Genomic DNA, 18768 nt, shown 5'->3' with positions numbered 1-18768 from the left:
CCCCTATTAGTCGCCTCTTACGACAGACCGGGGATACCGAGGTGGAATTCTCCAAACGCCCCCATTCCACAGGGCGGAATAATTTAAAGCCTAAATATTGACAATGTTTTATGCATATTTCTATATATTATAATGGATAAGACTAATTGAATCCATTTAACCATTCTTATTCACTTCATTTCTATTCACGGTTAGCGGTACTTTACCGTACTAGGATAAAACTATAAACAGCACAGTTCCGCTAAAAAGGTTTAACTTATCCTGCACGATCTGATGACCAAGTATTTGGCTCGTGCGTCTGCATGAAGATAAAAATCCATATTCGCAAGCTTTGTGCGTATAAACTAGCCAAATAGAGATACCGTATAAGGATTTTTACTACTACTATTATCAGCTCTGATTATAATGTGTTAACGTATTTTAAACTTTGAGACGACGTCGCAGCGTTGGGTATCCACTTTAAGGTTAGGCAGATGAATAAAGTTTAGGAAGTCATTGAGTATTAGCTTCTAACAGAGCTGGAAATCTTGGGAGTGATTGATTTGAGTTGCAGCAATAAATTGAATAAGATAGTTTGTGAAATGTTACGCATTTTTAACTCGAGATATTTCTACAAGGTCAACAATAATTGATGTGAGATGCAGTAATAAATGGAACAATTTGTATATTTATGATACCAAGATGTTGCCTTTGCTTGACGACTCCATTCCAATTTTGAACCGCGTTTTCCCTAAAAGTGACGACACTTGACTTAAGATGCTTTTCAGTTATTTGTGGCTTTTCCTCATTTAGAAATGACAAAAAATAGTTTATATATATTTCATAAGGTATACTGATCTCTCGTCCGTCGATGTTCTATTTAAACCCAATTGCACTTACACCATCAGGCGCAGTGGAGTCCACTTTGCCTGCTCTTATTAAAAAAAGTGTAGATCAGTGTTATTAAAATACCTTAATCGAAAACTCTATACGAATAAAAATGCCACTACGCTCTATCACCATGACAGCTTAAAACCCCAAATTTTGTAAACATTCGTAAAAACAAAATATAATCTGTTGTATAATGTTTATCATATCCACACTTGCGCACACTGTCGCAACTCCCACACTAACGACCTTTGATTTACGTAATGAGCTGTGTGGGTTCAAACCTGCCGGTAAGGCTAAGGAAACATTTGTTTAAGACTCTGAATACTTAGTAGTTGCGAATTAAAAAGTATGGACACAAAGAGAATATTAATTTATAACCTCTAACTTTTCTGCAATTATGTGTGTATTCTTTGTGAACTATCGCTTGTTTTAACGGTGAAGGAAAACATCGTGATGAAACCTGTATACCCGAGAAGTTCTCTATAGGAATTCTGAGGATGTGTGAAGTCTACCATTTCGCACTAGGCCAGCGTGGTCAAAGGCCTAATCCCTTTCAGTAGTAGAGGAGGCCCGTGCCCAGCAGTGGGACAGTATATAATACGGGGCAGATATTATTGTATATTATACTTTGTAACAATTCAAGGTCTTGTCTTACATGATTTAAAATTTTGAGTGGAGATGATTTTTTTTATCAATCGTGGTGCATACGACCAGGCGAGCAACATGCTTACTCGATCACATCAAAATCAAAGATTTCAGTTCGATTTAATTTATATAGAAATTTGCCAACATCCACCACTTATATCCCGCTAATAATCATTATGCTATCATAATCACTGTTGTTAAGGCCTTAACAACACGGAAGCTGACAGTCAAATCACTTTCATTATTGATATCAGAAATATGTTCCAACTGTTACCACTTTGCATATAATAGCTATGAACTAAATTGTATGATCTACATAGAAAATCGTATGGGCAGGTGACGAGCGGTGTTGTATACTGATTCTATTTACTTTTTGTTGATCACTGTGTTGTAGATTCTTGAATCACATATTTTGTAGAAGACCAGTTTTTTTGTTATACCGGAACCGCAAAGTGATTGTTGCAGTGCAGTAACACAGTTGTAAGTGGAGTGGAGTCCAATAGAATGTTGACTGACGAGAGATTACCCCTCGGCAGTCGACATAATTATGCCGGCCTGTTGGAACCGGATATACACAGGCTGATCCCGGAACGTAACATACTTACGTGGGCTGCTATGGCGGGTTTTAACACCTTATGTATGGTGGTCGCTATTTGATCGGATAATATAATATAATATATATCCTACCAATAGCAAAATATCTAAGTTCATTCAAAATATCTTCATAAATTATACACAGTTTCTTGTAACTTTTTCAGGAGCTATAACGTAAAGTAATAGCGCTTACTTACTCCATTTACTCTGTAAGATACAATTTAAAACTCCAGCAATATATGACGCTTAAAATTAATGCACTTACTGCTTCAAAATTACACCCAATATATTGATCACTTTATTTCACCATTCTTCAAAAAAATTGTTATGCCACCAAATAACAAATATGAATGATCTTTTACGATAATAAACAGATACCATCCCACGACATACAGTCACCGGTTAAATAACAGTTTGCCAAACAGTGATTGTTGTTACACAATATTTGTGTAATACAAAGTTATTGATATATTTAGCGAATCACACAGTATTGTTATTTGTTCTTACGTCATTACTGGATGTACTATTCTCTTTTGGTTTTAAATATCGCTGAACATCAAGTTACCTACACCGCATTTGCTAGAATTAAAAATACGAATACTTGTATTTAGGATGGGAATAATTGAAAATCAAGAATATGTCAATAACTAGCAGTTTCTAAGCCAAGTATTTTACCCAAATTGAGTCAGCCACCAGCTTGTTAAACATTTTCTCTCCCATAATATAAGACTTGGAATTACTTAAGCCAAATATTGAGATATACAAACATATTGGGTTGACAATTCATATACTTACTACACAACCTTACACATTGTAGACATGTTGCGAAAATAGACCATCCCATACAATAAAGATGTTTGGTGAAAATGGAACGCGACCAATCGACTCTGCATATCACTTTTGACAGTATTGTAACATTGAAACGTACTAAAAATTCATCTTTAACACCATTACATAGGTTCGGAATTAGTTAAGCAAACTGCGCAGACGTTTCAGTTTTTGTCACAGAACAAAACATAATAGTAATGCAATTAGGATCGGTCAGGTCATTTGACTTGGAAAGCAATGGACGTCTTCTGATATGAATTTTTAACACGTTTCGTAATTACCTTTTTTGTGTATCAATAGTTTCTTTAGAGGCAAATGTTTTTATGCATCTGAGACGAGTCGTTTGACGGATAGTAAACGCTACGAATATCCATAATCAGTAATAACTCTTCTTACTTTTGTAAGTGCTTCTCCAATTAGTGAAGATTGACAGTTAGCTCAGCATATTTTCTTTGTCCTTTGCGAAGCGAAATATTTTTGCAGCATTTGCAATCCTCGTCCACACGAAGATGTTCCAGATCCACCATCTTTCCTGCAACCGGTTCTCTTTTTGCTAGTTTTCCCATCATTATGAGTTGAAGGACCTCTTACTTGTCATGTCTTAGTACGAGTCCCACATACGCAAAGTACTTTTTTTCTATTACATACTAAAGTTTTCGGTTTGATCAACTTATCGTAGGACATCCTCATACGTAGCCTGAGTTCAAGATATTAATACAAGAGGTCTATGAGTGCACATTTCGAATGCTTCTAAACATTTCCTAAGGAGAACACTTCTCATAACTTTTAATTCTAAAGGAATACGTCGTCATGATTGCCTAATAAGTTCACTGGTTACAATGTACTTCAGACCAGAATACTCTAATATATAATACTGCTTGACAGTAGTTATAAGGAACGCGATTGTAGTCCTAACAAACATACGAGAGACTTATCTTTCGTAGTATTATGTATAAATAATATGTATTACGCGTCACCATTTTCTAGAACCCCTCATTTTAAACCCGTCTATAGCTGTCAGCATTACCACATTGGTAAAACTTGAATTAATAGCCCTTGGTTAATTCGTTTCCGCTCCGCGCCCCGCTGCCGTCGAAGGATTTTGTTTTCCGCCCGCCAGAGGGGAAACGGTATCACCATTAGCTGCCAATTATACGGTTAATGTTAAGCAACCGTTGCTTGGAAGGAAAGGCGTGGATAGACTTCGTTTTATAGTTTCTAATGAGAAGCCCAATCAGTTAACTTTTTTAGACTTTTTCAGTGCGATATTAAAAACACACGTCAAATTAAGCACTTGTTCTTTTTTGATGTAGGTTAATAAAAACCCATATCACTGTCCATAAATTAGCTAATTTAAATATTAGAAAGACCTTCACTTGTTAATCGTAGCCCATATGCAAGAGAACTGCATACTAGACAGCCATATTGGTATGCATTACTTATCACAATAAGTGCCTGTTTCACAACTTCTGAGTAAATGCTATTCGTCATATAAATATATAAGCCAACCAAATACAGAAGTCACACAATTATATGCTGCTAAATAAATGGTAGGATTCTATCTATATTAGATGTCGACAGATTAAGCTACACTAAGTTTCATATATATTTAAAATCAGAACTTTTTTCTATGTTTTTTAACCTAGTGAAAAAAAATTCGCTTAAGTCAAAGCCTTGCAACCGACGATGTAATTGTTTTTGAAACGTCTGAAATAGGCCGTATACTATTAATATAAACAATACAATCACAAATAACTGCCAACCGTCGTAAATCGGTAACATTTGTACAGTAATATGTGTCAGTGATGGCTGTTCCACCGAAGCGAGTCACTAATAAACATCAATTACGCATCTTCCACTCGACGGTTATAAAAAGCGAACGATAAAACGATTACACCACGCCACGTGCTATCCTGGATCAGGGTTGCCATGGAAATGTTTCAATTTCTAGTATTTTTGTTTTTTAAAATTATTATGATATTAAAAGTCTTTATTCACTGACCAAATATAGTACAGTTTTAATTTATTTGACAAGAATCAAGTAATGCCAAATGTGTCTACTTATTCTGAGGCAACCAGTATGTTGGACAGGTTGTCCTTCGACATAGGCCTGCGCTAGTTTCATTCATTCATATTTATCACAAGTTTTTTTAAATTTTTAAGTATATATTCTATATACAGAGTTGGTGATAAAGTGTTTTTGAAAGTCCTAGGAGTAACCGTTAAATTAATTTATTAATGCATTGTTACCCCCGAAATCTGAACGCACGGAACAGCAAGTGACTATATTTTTTGTCTGACTAGGTTGTTCCGGCATCGATAATGGTTATCATGTTTGTATATTATGAATAGATTTATTGTAACAATTTACTGAATTCCTCATTTAAAGCATTACTGTCAAGGTCACTGTTTTATTCAAGTTTATTTATCGGAACATAAACAACTAAGTTGACAACCCTGCATGTACCGTAGCAATCGGGCAGGGAATGCCTTCACGTGCCGAGGAAAAGAAAATAAAAGTCGGAACCTGTTCCGCTAAGCGACTCCTGTAATGACTGCGTCTAGGGCTAGCGGGATCTCCGGGATGTCGAATGTCGACAGCAAACGCTTAATTATTTTTGTTGATAGTGTATTTAGGTCACTATTTGTGAAAAATATAGGTAGATATTGTAACTGGCTTTACGGATGAGCAATACCTAACCCCACGCGACTACGAAGTCTGCTAAGTCTACGAAACGTCGCGTTGGGAGAAAATTATAAAATAAAAACCGCGATGTAATCCGTGAAGTAGTTTTATTTTAACACTATTTGTGATTTAAAAATGATGACATATTGTTACTCAGACAAACTAATGGTAATGATAAATAAAGTGTTTTAATTATTTGAAAGTTAAAACTCTTGAAGTAAGGTGGAAGGACACAAAAATGGTGCTGGGAAGGTAGCGTTTATTTTGGCACTTACTAAAGCCTAAGAATTGTAGTACAATAATCAGCTTATTCTATTTCTCAATGAACTAAAAATATGTAGTTTATAATTCACACCAGTATAATTTATATAGATTTTGTGAACTACCATTTTGACCCATCATTTTTAGATCTATATGTCAAGCAATAAACATTTTCCCTGAACATTTCGCTCAAATCTATCGACAATTCGAAAATCGAACGAACTTTCGCTTCCCTGTCGAACGTCAAGTGTACCGATCAGCCCCAAGCATTCACCTCTTGATATGGGTCAGCGTGCTCCATAAACAGGTCCTGTGACGTCACGAGCGTTAACGACATCCCTTCAATGTTTATTGCGTTTACATTGAATAACTGTTTACCCACCGGCAGGTTTGTATCGACAGGTGTTAATAGGTTATTGTTTCTTTATAGTTTGCTTTTGGTTATTAAATAAGTACTTTTGTTTACTGTTTATATCGTTAGAAAGAAGAAGGACGAGACAGGCTATTGTCTGATAAAGAATACTTCTAGACCTCTTGAGTTTAGTTTATGTTAGTAATCGCTAAGCTTTAGCGTCTCGGGATCCAATCAACGTTATTCAGATCAGAAACTCATAAATGGCGATGAAGTAGCAAATAACGATAAACCCAGCGTAGTATAATGCGATCCATATTCCAGGTAAAAAATGGGATAGGCGTTCGTCCAGTAGTGTGCCAATGAAGCTGATCAAGATAAAATAAGACGGCAACATAAGACGCCGTCAAGTCGTTAACAACAAAATTGCTAACTTACCAAGACTGTCTACAAGTTTTTGTCTCTCATACATCAATTTAAAAATGTTGTTTTAAATCTTATTGCATCTTTGTCTAGTCATGCAAGTGCATAATACGTTGCAAGATTTAGAGCAAATATTATCATCATTCTTGGAAGAGAAAGCTGCTTTACAGGCTTGCTGATTGCCTATCTCAGAATCTAGTCTTGTTGATTTAGATTCGTTTGCAGGTCGAATACCAGTTGTTACATGACATTAGCAAGAGATAGTGCCTAAAAAGTCTGCAGGATGACTGTTTTTAAATGTAAGACTACAATTGAGATTTCATAAGATAATTTATTTGATCAATTATACTTTGATATTTAGTTTCTAAACGCAACATTGCATCTTGTATCAAACTAGCTACTCCAACCAATAATGCCATCATCATCAGGTATATGAAGTCCACTACTTAACCTTCCTCTAAAATTTGCAGATGAACCTCAAATAACCAATGACATAAACAGAAAAAATATTTAACGTTGCAATAAAGCAGTAGGAGACACAGTACCAACATAAGATAACAACTATAACATAAGAACCCCACTGAGAACGATCCGATCTTTAACCTCTGAACCACTTCTAACACCTATCTGCAACCAGATTCGCTACCATGATAATGTTAGCGCAAGAGCCGACAAACCGCCAGCCGCTGTCGCAATCTTTCACGCGATACCGCCGTACGAGGCACGTGACTCGAGTCGAAAGTAGATTATATTTTTTAAAACGTTTTTGAGGAAAAATATTAGCAGAGATATTTAAAATATGGGTTCTCCTTATGTGAAGATAAGGTTGAAGATTAAAAAGAAATTAAATGTTATGTAGATAGCAAAAATAAACTCGAGTGAAATACCACAGTATATAAAATACTGGCCCTAGTAATGATTAGTATAATACTTATTAGAGCGTGATAAGAGTGAAACTAAATAACCTAAGAGACCGTGGTTCTAAATGTGACACTATGAAGACTTTATAAACGAATGTGACAAAGAAATAAACAGTGTAAAAATTGTATTAAAATTGCCTAATTATTTCATAATCAAAATGTCAAAATGGCCGCCGAAACTTAGACCGTCTTAAGATTTGCTTACAGACCATTCAAAGATTAACTGCGCTAACCATTGCTTAATCACGTCGTCTTATTTAATCCAATCCGCTTCTATGTAGACTAAAACGTGTTTTAAGGAATGATGACAACAATTCGATCGATCATTGTATTTCTTGATATTTTCTTATTTTAAGAAAAAAAAAATATTATTTTAAGAAAAAACAAATAAATGTGAATGTAGATATTTTTGAACAAATTCCCAAGAATGCTTCCGATTACGAGTTAAAATATTATTAAAGAAACTAGAGCGCATGATAAAAACTAAGCTGAAAAATGCAAAGAAGTTTGAAGTATTCGATGGAATGCACTAAATTGTAGCTAATGAATGTAATTTTTACGCTTCGCCTATGTATAACACGAAAATAACAAAACTAGAAAACAATAAATTACGTTCTAACATCAAACTTTTTGCACAAAAACACCAGTTTACCTCAAATCGATAGGAAATCAGTTACGTCAACGCATCTGTACCATTGTACACAATTAGAGAAACAGCAAGAAACACTATGTTTGTTATCATAGCAAAATCGCGAGCCGTTGAAACCCAACAAAGCTATCGCGATCTATTCGATGCTGTAACACCGATCGTACTTATTAGAGCAAACTAAATCAAGTGTGAAAGTGAACAGCCTGTTATGAGACAGGTAAAAATAGAAAAATATTATTATGTCATTCGAGATAATAAATTTGGCCTATTTCGCATTTATAAAATATAATTTTAAATAACTCTGCATTACACATCTTACATATCATCACGTTTCATAAAGGTCACTTCTATTTGAAATGCAGATAAACAAATAAAATAAATTTAATATCAACTACAAAAGATTCCAAAATAAGTTATAAGAATTGTGTAACATCTAAGTGATTGGCAATTATCAAAGCATTTACACGACGCTACATGCAACATCGAAGAGAAATACCTGAATCGAAAGAAATTGCGTTTCCGTCTTCCGCTGCAATTATGTACTGCGGGTTCTCTGTCCAGTTCCTCTGTCCGGTGCAATGGCCCATGGATACGGACAAAAATTCCTGCAACTTTCTATTGGAAGTTATTGGAATTTAAATCTTCACGATTTATAAATATAATAAATGTAATTCAAAAAGAATCACTTTAAAATAACTTACGATATAGTAAAATTAATTCGATAGAATATTCCAAATCTTGCAACTTCGAGTGCAAAGAAAGCGTGTGCTTGAATGCGTCACATGTAAAATGATATAAATCAAGTCAATTATGCTAATACCGTGTTATACGACAAAAGGCCTATTACCGTCGCCTGGCGTGTCGTAAAGAAAAAGTTAAAAGGATAATTGCATTCAAAGTACGAGCGTAACTTTCTTTAGTAAATTGCGTGAAGAAATTACATTAGACTTTCCAATGATTGATACAAACGTGAAAACGTTTAAACATATTTTAGCTGCTATGTGCTAAGTGTAAAAGGTGGAGAAAATTTGGTTTGTTCTGCTTTACGAGAAACTGTTAACTTTACACATTGTTGTAACATCTATAAGTTTTTATATAATATGTTAAATAATGATGAGTATCTTAAACCATATTAACTAGACAATTGTTGGTGTACGCGTGCTGAACAGTTTATTCTTAACTAATATTTTGACATTATTTAATATGTTCACAAGCACATTCTGATTTCTAATACTTTAATTTTGTCATCTATGTATACGTATTCAGAGCTCTAAATTACTTACCAGCATTATCGAACAAGTTGGATATTCTTTGATAATATAGCAAACAATTTTGAAAGACCGTTGGTCATGAAGCAAGTTAAAGTACTCCAAAATCTTCAACAGATTGATGATTAAAAACCTGGCCCTTTGAACATTTGTCATTTGTTTTGTTTTCGTAAATCCTCTTTCAAACCGCATTTATTTCGGACGTGGGTGTATTTTTTCCTCGTCTTACGTCAGTCGAATCCCACGTGTCAGAATCAATGAACCGTCCTGTATCATGTCGATGGCACAGACAACCTGCCTCATATCTTATTACTCGTGACTAATATTACGACATACGTATAATGATCGGATTACTGTTATAACTGGATCATTATATTATGGCATGGAGAATCTAGTTTTACTATAGCCATAGATCGTATCGCATGTTGCTATTTATAGAAATTGAAATTCACTTTTTAGATAGCAGAAATGGTATAATGTAAAATAAGTAATGTTGTATCGTTGTTGTCAATAAATGGTAAACAATTTGAAGAAGCTGAAGGTGGGGTAGTGGTTTACAAACCTCAATCAATATTGAGTAAGAATTTGTAAATTTATCTAAGGTCAACAAACAAATAAAATACACTTCAGTTACTCCTGCATTTACCAATTTGCAGATTATCTTTAAAATGTTGACTATGATATATCTTTATCTACAATAGCTTATTATATTATTTACCTTATAATGCCTCTTACCAGCTAATCCCAACGTGGTAGCCGTATGAATAGGAGGAACCGTCGGATCGTTAGACACGCACCGCGGCCGCCAATGTCGAATCCAATGCCACACATTGTTACATCTCGGAAGGAAGCGAACCCATGCGAGCCTTTGTTAAATTTGTTAGAACACGTTGGTGCAAGTGCATAGCGTTATCTGCCTTTTTTTATAGAACATATCTAATAAGCAAATTTCCCACAATACTACATGAATAGTTTGCTTGGATCAATTATTCATATGTAACATTACAAAATATTGCGTTATATATTTTAGCTAAGGAGCCGTTCACATATTACGTAACGCAATTTGAATGGGGGCATGTAAAACGTTACGATACGTTACAGGCGCGGGAGGGAGGGCTCGAATATGCATTATGTAACATTGGATTTTTTAATTTAAAACAATAACAAAGGTATTTTAAAGATTTTCCGATACTTTGCGGAAAAAAAAAATGTGTTACATAACTTTTTTAGGAGAGGCGGGAGCATACAGGAAAACGTTACAGCGCGTTACATAGGGGGTGGGGGGGTCCAAAATCTTAAAAAATTGCGTTACGTAATGCTTGAACGGCCCCTAAGTTAATGTTAGATTACAAAAAATGCTTAGTAATAATGTACAAGGGAAGAATGCGACCAAATAGAAAGAAGCTAGTTAATAATGGAAGACAAAAAATGTTGCGTCGACACCATCTAATAAGATGAGGGAGACGATGATAATGAATTTTAAAATAAAACAGATTTGGATTATGGGCTTAGAGCGGTTATTGAGGTTGAAGTAAAAATTGCTTAGAGTCTAAACATGATTAGTTTTGGTGGAGCGGTCGTAGATAATGACAATTTATTAGTAATCAATACAGTCGCGATACTATTATTAAGGTTTATAGATAGGTATGAAAAGAATAATAGAGATTAAACATTTTTATTAATATAAAATTATAATTCAAAATAAACTTACTTTTACTCTTAGAAATGACAAAGATGAGAAAATTGGAAGAACATTTCAAAGGATGACATGTCTTTGTACACATAAATTAGAATATAATTTGGCGAATATGCGTCGCAGATACGGTAGAGAATACTTATAATAGCGACTTTCACTCATTCGTCATTTCCGTTTCATAATACGATTAAGTGTTAATATAACAGTTTGATATGGAAAGTTATGTATATATTTGTTATATAGATACAAAAATAGTAATAGGTTATTACCTTTCAAGACTACTTGAACATATAATATTGGATATAAAACAGCATTTGACAAGTTTAATTTGTGAGTGACTTTGCTGTGCATGATAATAGCATAGACCGGTAAGTTTACCTTAGAAAATATGCTCAGCGGCTTATTATAAAAAAGATTAGAAATTAAGATGGCTTATTGAAGAAAAAAGACTGACAAATATTCTAAGATGAAGACGTTGTGACAGGACATGCAATAAAAATACAAGTAAACAACTATATTCCCCGACCATCTTAGTCGACATAAATTTCCACAGAGTTATATACTGCGTAAAATGTAATCGATATAGATTTCTTATCATTAGGCTTTTTTTTATTATTTTGAATGATAAGACGAGCTTGAAGTTCGTCTGATAGTAAGCGATACGACCGCCCATAAACAGTAGTAATACCATCCAAACACTTTGAATTACTAAATATTGTTTGGCATACCACTGCGCTCGCCATCCTGAGACATGAGATGTTAAGTCTTATTATGTCTAGTAGTTATACTGGCAACAATGCCCCTCAAATAGGAACACAACAGTGACTACACACTGCTGCTTGGCGGCAAAAATAGACACTGCGGTGGTATCTATCCAGCCAGACTTACACATATGAGAGACCTACCACCAGGAGCCTACAGTAATATAGCACATGCTACCTTTTCAACGCATGATGGAGTCTATTTTTCTTCCGGTCTATCGATGATGCCACTGCTTCAGTTAATGCTTGTGTAAGATAAAGTAACGTAACGTTAGCGCATCGTAATCTTTGCATGTGATTTTTTGCTTTTCAAGTTATTTTGCAATATCCTATCACGCAATATGTTTGCGTGCACTGATTAATTTTTAAGTAATATCAATTTTTTTCTAATCATTAATCGAGACAAAGTCAATGATTGTATAGAAAATATTTTAGTGAATATTGTGTGCTTTTTAACTAACTTAACAAAAAAGGAGTTTTTCAATTCCTGTTTGTAGTTTTTTGTATTTGAAAAGGCTTATTGAAAGACAATGGCTTGGATTTTTAAAATAATATAAATTTATACATTATCAGCCAATGTTAAAGTGATAATATGTGATGCTCTGTGGTGCAGTGCCATTCACTACTTTGTTTTAAAGTGCTGAATGACATTGGTATTCGACCACTTAAGTTAAAAATAATACATTATGCAAATGTACAAAAAACATATATTATTATAAACATCTTCGTCGAATTAAATGAATCGAGATATGGTACAAAATGTTAACAATAACAATACCACGCAATATTAGCTAATACAGTTTCAATACACTCAAGGTCATTAAAGCTTAATGCATTTTTTCGTAACCTTGCACATATTAAGACCTTTTATGTCTATTTTTATAAATTAATTGTTGCATTCGATTAAATTGGTACCTTTACGTTCAATAAAGACAGACGCTTTTTGTTTGTAAGCTGCTAAGTTTCCCATTAGCGCCAAGTTATTTCTCATCTGAACTAGCGCTATTAAGCCCTTTCTGAGCAAATGGCCTTGAGAAATCGTTCCATACATTTTCGGCGCACGAGTAACAGCGAAAATATGCAAAGATTTACGAATAATAAACAAAAATCTATTTTAGATCTTTTGAAAATGTAAAGTTATTAAACTATCTCTTATTTTTTTTTTTTATTTAATAGTATTAGTTGCAAATTAAAATTATGTGTTTTTTATGAGATGTACGAAATCAACAATTATAGTAGCATTTTTATTGTGGAATTATTGATAGAATGTCCACTTTATAAAATGTTGAAAGTACCAAAGTTAAAATTACATATTGTAGAAGTATGTTTATTTTTTTTTTTTATTTTATAAATTTCTAGTCAATAGCTTTTCAAATAAGGTTAGTGCGCCGTTTTGGTGGGCGTCCAATCCAGTATGTATATTAGGGAGCTCATTGCATTATTCATCACCACAATAAGATTTAAAGTATTATCATCATCGACTTACACTTGAAATAATACTGTTACGTGAATAATATAGGTATGATAATAGTATCTCTACTGTAGCTCATCTAAAACCGTTTTAAGATAAGCTAAAGTAACCTGTCAAAAATCTTTCATTATGGGTCATGTTCTATTGTCTTGTACAGCTTAGTGAAGTTATCACGTAACTTACATCATATTGCCAATTTGTGTGATGTTATCTGTCCGATTTAATTTGTTACATCTCACGTAGCACTCTCGTTTTGTTTTTGCACAATCGCATTTGCGTTGTAGATTGGAGATAATTCTTTTGTTATGGCATTTGTTTCTTTCGCTTCACTTTTCTTAATTATGAAATTAATTGATGCTTTCAACGAGTCCTATTTTTAAACAATGCGATTGTTGGTATCGAAATGTTTGTTATTACAAGTACTGTTATGTTGTTATTGATTGAAATGATAGATAATGTGATAAGTGGATTCTTTTAGGGTTACGAATTAAAATTGCATAATAAAAATATTATCCTCAGTACCTTGTTTATTACTACTTCTTTAACCGTATTCATCCGAGAATAGTAATATAAGTAAAATCCAGTGTACCGTCAAACCAATAATATTTATGTATACAATTCCCAAGTAGACCAAATGAATTTTTAAATTCCACTTCTATACTATTTTAATGTAATAAATGTGTCCGTTGTTCCAGCCTAGGCCCATTTGAGGCTACAAGTGGAGGCGAGATGGTGTCTCGACGTCGCATACTGTCGCGCTCCCGCGACGATCTGTCGCAGGCGTTTACACAGCAGGAGGAAGAAGAGGACGTGTGGTATCAGAAAGATAAGCTTTATAAGGTAAGATATTGTTTTCTATAATTCCTACTTGTATTCCATTATCAGTAGTGCACATATCTACTACTGAACGTAGGTCTTGGGAGATTTCAGATATATCTTTTGGAAGAGGTCTGCATCCAGCAAATTCCTGTGACTTTTATCAGGTCTTCTGTCATTCTGACGAAAGATATGCCTAGTGAAAAGTTACCTAGTGGTAAAATGGCAAAATTATGATTTTTCGAAGTATTTAAAAGCATACCAACGTACATATTATGCACGTAAAAAAAATTAAATGCAAGGTGAGCCTACCTTTTTCGTAAGTTCATATTTATTGTACGTAACTGCAGACTAAATCCTTAACCGCATAAACTTTAAAACAGCGGCATCTTGTGAGCACGTTTCAGATGCCGACCGAGATGTAGACTAGACTGTTAGTCTAGGTAATAAAACTTTAGCACTACTTTTTGTTCGCGAAGGTGACATAACTGTCGGGGATCTCGAAGTCTTTGGAGATAGTGCATCTTATGAAAATGAATAGCTTGATCATAATAACATGTTAAATGAGTAAGTTACGCAAGTTTAAAATTAACTAATTGATCAAGATTTTGATAGTATAAAATTCATCCGACATCTTTTAAAGAGACATGTTACAAAACTAGATTTAGTCACTAGTTATTTCGCTTATACGCTAATTTGGGATTTAAACTTTTTAAGTGCCTTTACTTTAAATTGGCTATAAAACCTCACCCAGAAAACTGGAAGAGATCATCCTTAAGTTATCCAACTGTATATCTAACATATTAGTATGTAAAATTACACATACAATATTACAAAACATTTTTGAATTGCCAACGAAAAGGAAAGGAACTCCCACAACTCTGATTATGTAAGTGATAAATGTTGTAAACAGATCATCCTTTCAGTCGATTCTGCGTCCTATTGTGGCAGGATTAATGACAGCTTTTATACTGTGCCAGATAATAACGCGGTAACATATTGGCATCAAACTTTCTATACATCAATCACAAGGTACATAAGTTGATTCACGATTGAGTTCACACACCGTATAATAGAAAAGGGTAAATTATAGATGACCGTAAGCTATTGTAATGATGGATAATTTCCACTTTTCAAATAGTAAGTAATTTTATGGTCACGTCTTGAAGATTTTTAGCTTTTAACACTTGTGAATTTTAAAGTCGGTTTTAATTATTTGAAATTAAATACTAGTTTAAATTTAAACACGGCCTTTCTGTAACATATGTAATAAGAAAATTTGATTTGGATCTGCTGCGTGAGGGCACGTACAAAGCTTCTAGTACGTCTTAACAGTAACTTGATATACGTCTACTTCTTTTTTCAAGTTAAGAAGCAGGAACATGTTATACCTTTTATTTCACGTGGCATTATCAGAAATCTTCCAAATTGAGAGAAAAGCATATTATATTATGATTTGAGAAAATATTTTTAACAATATCGATGTCGTGACTTATTCCCATGTTTCTTGCAGATGTTACTGCTTGATCTTCTAACAAAATACCATATTATAACACTAACACGTATTAATTAACTCAATTGCGTTTATGGGTCTCCCATAGTTGTTCCGCGTGCGTATTACGTTTTCATTTCCTTTGTCTACGTTTGCGTTTTTGTAATCATTTCCGAATACTCACAGTTATTAGGGACGTGAGAACACGCTACTGTATGAAACAACTCAAACACCACTACGATTCATTTACCATCGACGTCTGTTGATAGTATCGCTACTTCCACTTCCATCGACACTTCGGTTCCGTTTACTTTAATCTGATCATCAAAAAAAGTGTCATTGTATTCCGAATTTGGCGACGTGTTCACAATATCATTCATAGCTCTCACTTTGTCATTGATGTCTCCGCTTGGAGTTTTTATAAGGCCTTCGTCAATATAATATCTGCGGTTGTTAGTGAAAGCTAAGAAATTCAAATGACACTTTCAATTCGTTCATGGTTTCGTAGTTTGATATTCTGTTATTGTGGTATAACAAGTTTTTTATAGGGTTTGCAAACCGGTTTACATGTAACTCGTTTTTATAAAAAAAAAAAAACAATCTATGGCCAATACCTGTCTGTCGAATTTCTATTTTTTAATTAGGACATGCAATAATTACTTTAAATGAATCAATAGTTAGTTATTATATTTTAAATAGTTCCATTATTTTTTATGCCAAATATTGATATTGCTCTTCGTACCACCTCGAACGTGGCAATAAATCTCAATGGAATACTGGTTCTAGACACCTATAACTCAAATTGCCCATCTCAGCAAAGTCAACAGATCAATTCTGACCTATTGATCGAGAACGTGACCGATGACTAACAATAGCCAAGTTGCGGCATCGTAAATTATCCGGAAACCATCTGGTCGAACGATTTGGCTGTCCGACCTTACTTTCCATGCAATGTCAAACTGCAATGGTATTATTACATAATGTGGTGATTTTAGTTGTCTTTTAATTGATGATAAATTAATTGTTTTGTATTTGCTGCTTCTTTCTTGGTGTGTCGCATAATACGTCAGATTAACATTATTCTGTCAAATGATAAAAATCGTAATTTAGTTAAACAGTTCAAACTTGCCAGGAGTCAAATTTAAATTACCCTCAACAAATGGTAATGATTCCGCAACTTATTGTTGAAGACTTAAAAGCCGGGTTATATAACGCATTATCTTCATGCTGAGTGCATCTTCTTTGTCTTTTTTTAACCCTTCTTTCGTTTTCGAGTAATTAGTGTATATTGTATTGCCAAATGAGGTACAACGTTTATAAATCTCCGAGGACGTTGATCCGCATCACAAAGGGCTCAAAGACTTTGGCAAATTCATGACGATTCTTTTATGATCGAAAATTTAAGTGGCTCCGAATTTTTGTTTCTCGGAAACGCAATCTCGATGAACTTAACAATCATCGCAGTGAGATGGCATATTTTATATGTACTTAGTCTGGCCATAAATACTGTTACACTTAATTATAAAAAAATATTACATTTGAATTTCGAATCTGTCATTTTTATACGATTGTTCATTGTGTTTTCTCATTTTGGCGCCAATACATTGTAAAATATTTTGCGATATTAAAATGGTGTGGGGTGATAAAGAGAACCGAATCGCTGTGATAGCATTACACAAAGTAGGTATGGAGCCAAATGCAATTTTTAAAACTCTCCATACACTTGGTATTAGTAAAATGTTTGTGTACCGGGCTATTAATAGGTACAATGAGACCTCCTCTGTTTGTGACAGAAAAAGATCTGGCCGTCCACGTAGTGTTCGTACGAAAAAGGTGGTCAAAGCAGTAAGGGAAAGAATTCGAAGAAATCCTGTCCGAAAGCAAAAGATTTTATCTCGGGAAATGAAGATAGCACCTAGAACCATGTCGCGTATTTTAAAAGATGACTTAGGACTTGCAGCCTATAAGAGACGCACTGGCCATTTCTTAACTGATAATTTAAAGAAGAATAGGGTGGTAAAATCGAAACAACTACTGAAGCGGTACGCAAAGGGAGGTCACAGAAAAATTTTGTTTACGGATGAGAAAATTTTTACAATTGAGCAACATTTTAACAAACAAAATGACCGTATTTATGCTCAAAGCTCTAAGGAAGCTTCCCAATTAGTCGACAGAGTGCAACGTGGACATTATCCGACTTCAGTGATGGTTTGGTGGGGTGTTAGCTATGAAGGAGTGACTGAGCCATATTTTTGTGAAAAAGGTATCAAAACATCGGCACAAGTGTATCAAGATACCATTCTTGAGAAGGTAGTTAAGCCCCTTAACATCACCATGTTCAATAACCAAGTATGGTCCTTCCAGCAAGACTCGGCGCCGGGTCATAAAGCTCGGTCCACGCAGTCTTGGTTGGAATCGAACGTTTCGGACTTCATCAGAGCTGAAGACTGGCCGTCGTCTAGTCCCGATCTTAATCCGCTGGATTATGATTTGTGGTCAGTTTTAGAGAGTACAGCTTGCTCTAAACGCCATGATAATTTGGAGTCCCTAAAACAATCTATACGATTGGCAGTGAAGAATTTTCCCATGGAAAGAGTGCGTGCTTCTATTGATAACTGGCCTCATCGTTTAAAGGACTGTATTGCAGCCAATGGAGACCACTTCGAATAAGCTTTTTATATTTTTAATTGTTTTATATTTATGTATTAAACTGACACACTGTAAAAGTAATAAATGTTATTTGCAGTTAACAATTTTCTTTTTTCTTTATTACAATATTTATGGCAAGACTAGGTAATTTCTCTTGCCCAATAAAATGATGGTAATAAAATGCCTAACTTCAATCATGTGTACTCCTTTTCTCAGTGTAATTTCAGAAACCACTAGTCATAGTAAAAATTCATTTTTGAGTATAGTAGCTAAAATAATAAAAATCAAACTGGCTTATAACCTCGAAATTTTTGAAAACAGTGATATTAAATAATGTCCATCTCTTAAAAGTCACTAATATAATATCCATATGTAAAAAAAATAACC

The 18768-nt window shown here is 34.2% G+C and overlaps 1 protein-coding gene across 1 annotated transcript in view; it reads left to right on the top strand.

Moving 5' to 3' along the window:
- LOC115441452 overlaps window positions 1-18768 on the top strand; it is a 192241-nt gene that overhangs the window by 99191 nt on the left and 74282 nt on the right. Inside the window, 1 exon segment of the mRNA XM_037442834.1 lies at window positions 14120-14264. Coding sequence (XP_037298731.1) covers window positions 14120-14264 — 145 coding nt within the window.

Source organism: Manduca sexta, chromosome 25 (assembly GCF_014839805.1).
Source record: "Manduca sexta isolate Smith_Timp_Sample1 chromosome 25, JHU_Msex_v1.0, whole genome shotgun sequence".
In the NCBI taxonomy this organism is placed as follows: Eukaryota; Metazoa; Arthropoda; class Insecta; order Lepidoptera; family Sphingidae; genus Manduca; species Manduca sexta.
Note: the sequence above shows the minus strand (reverse complement) of the source record. Positions and strands in the feature narration are given on the sequence as shown.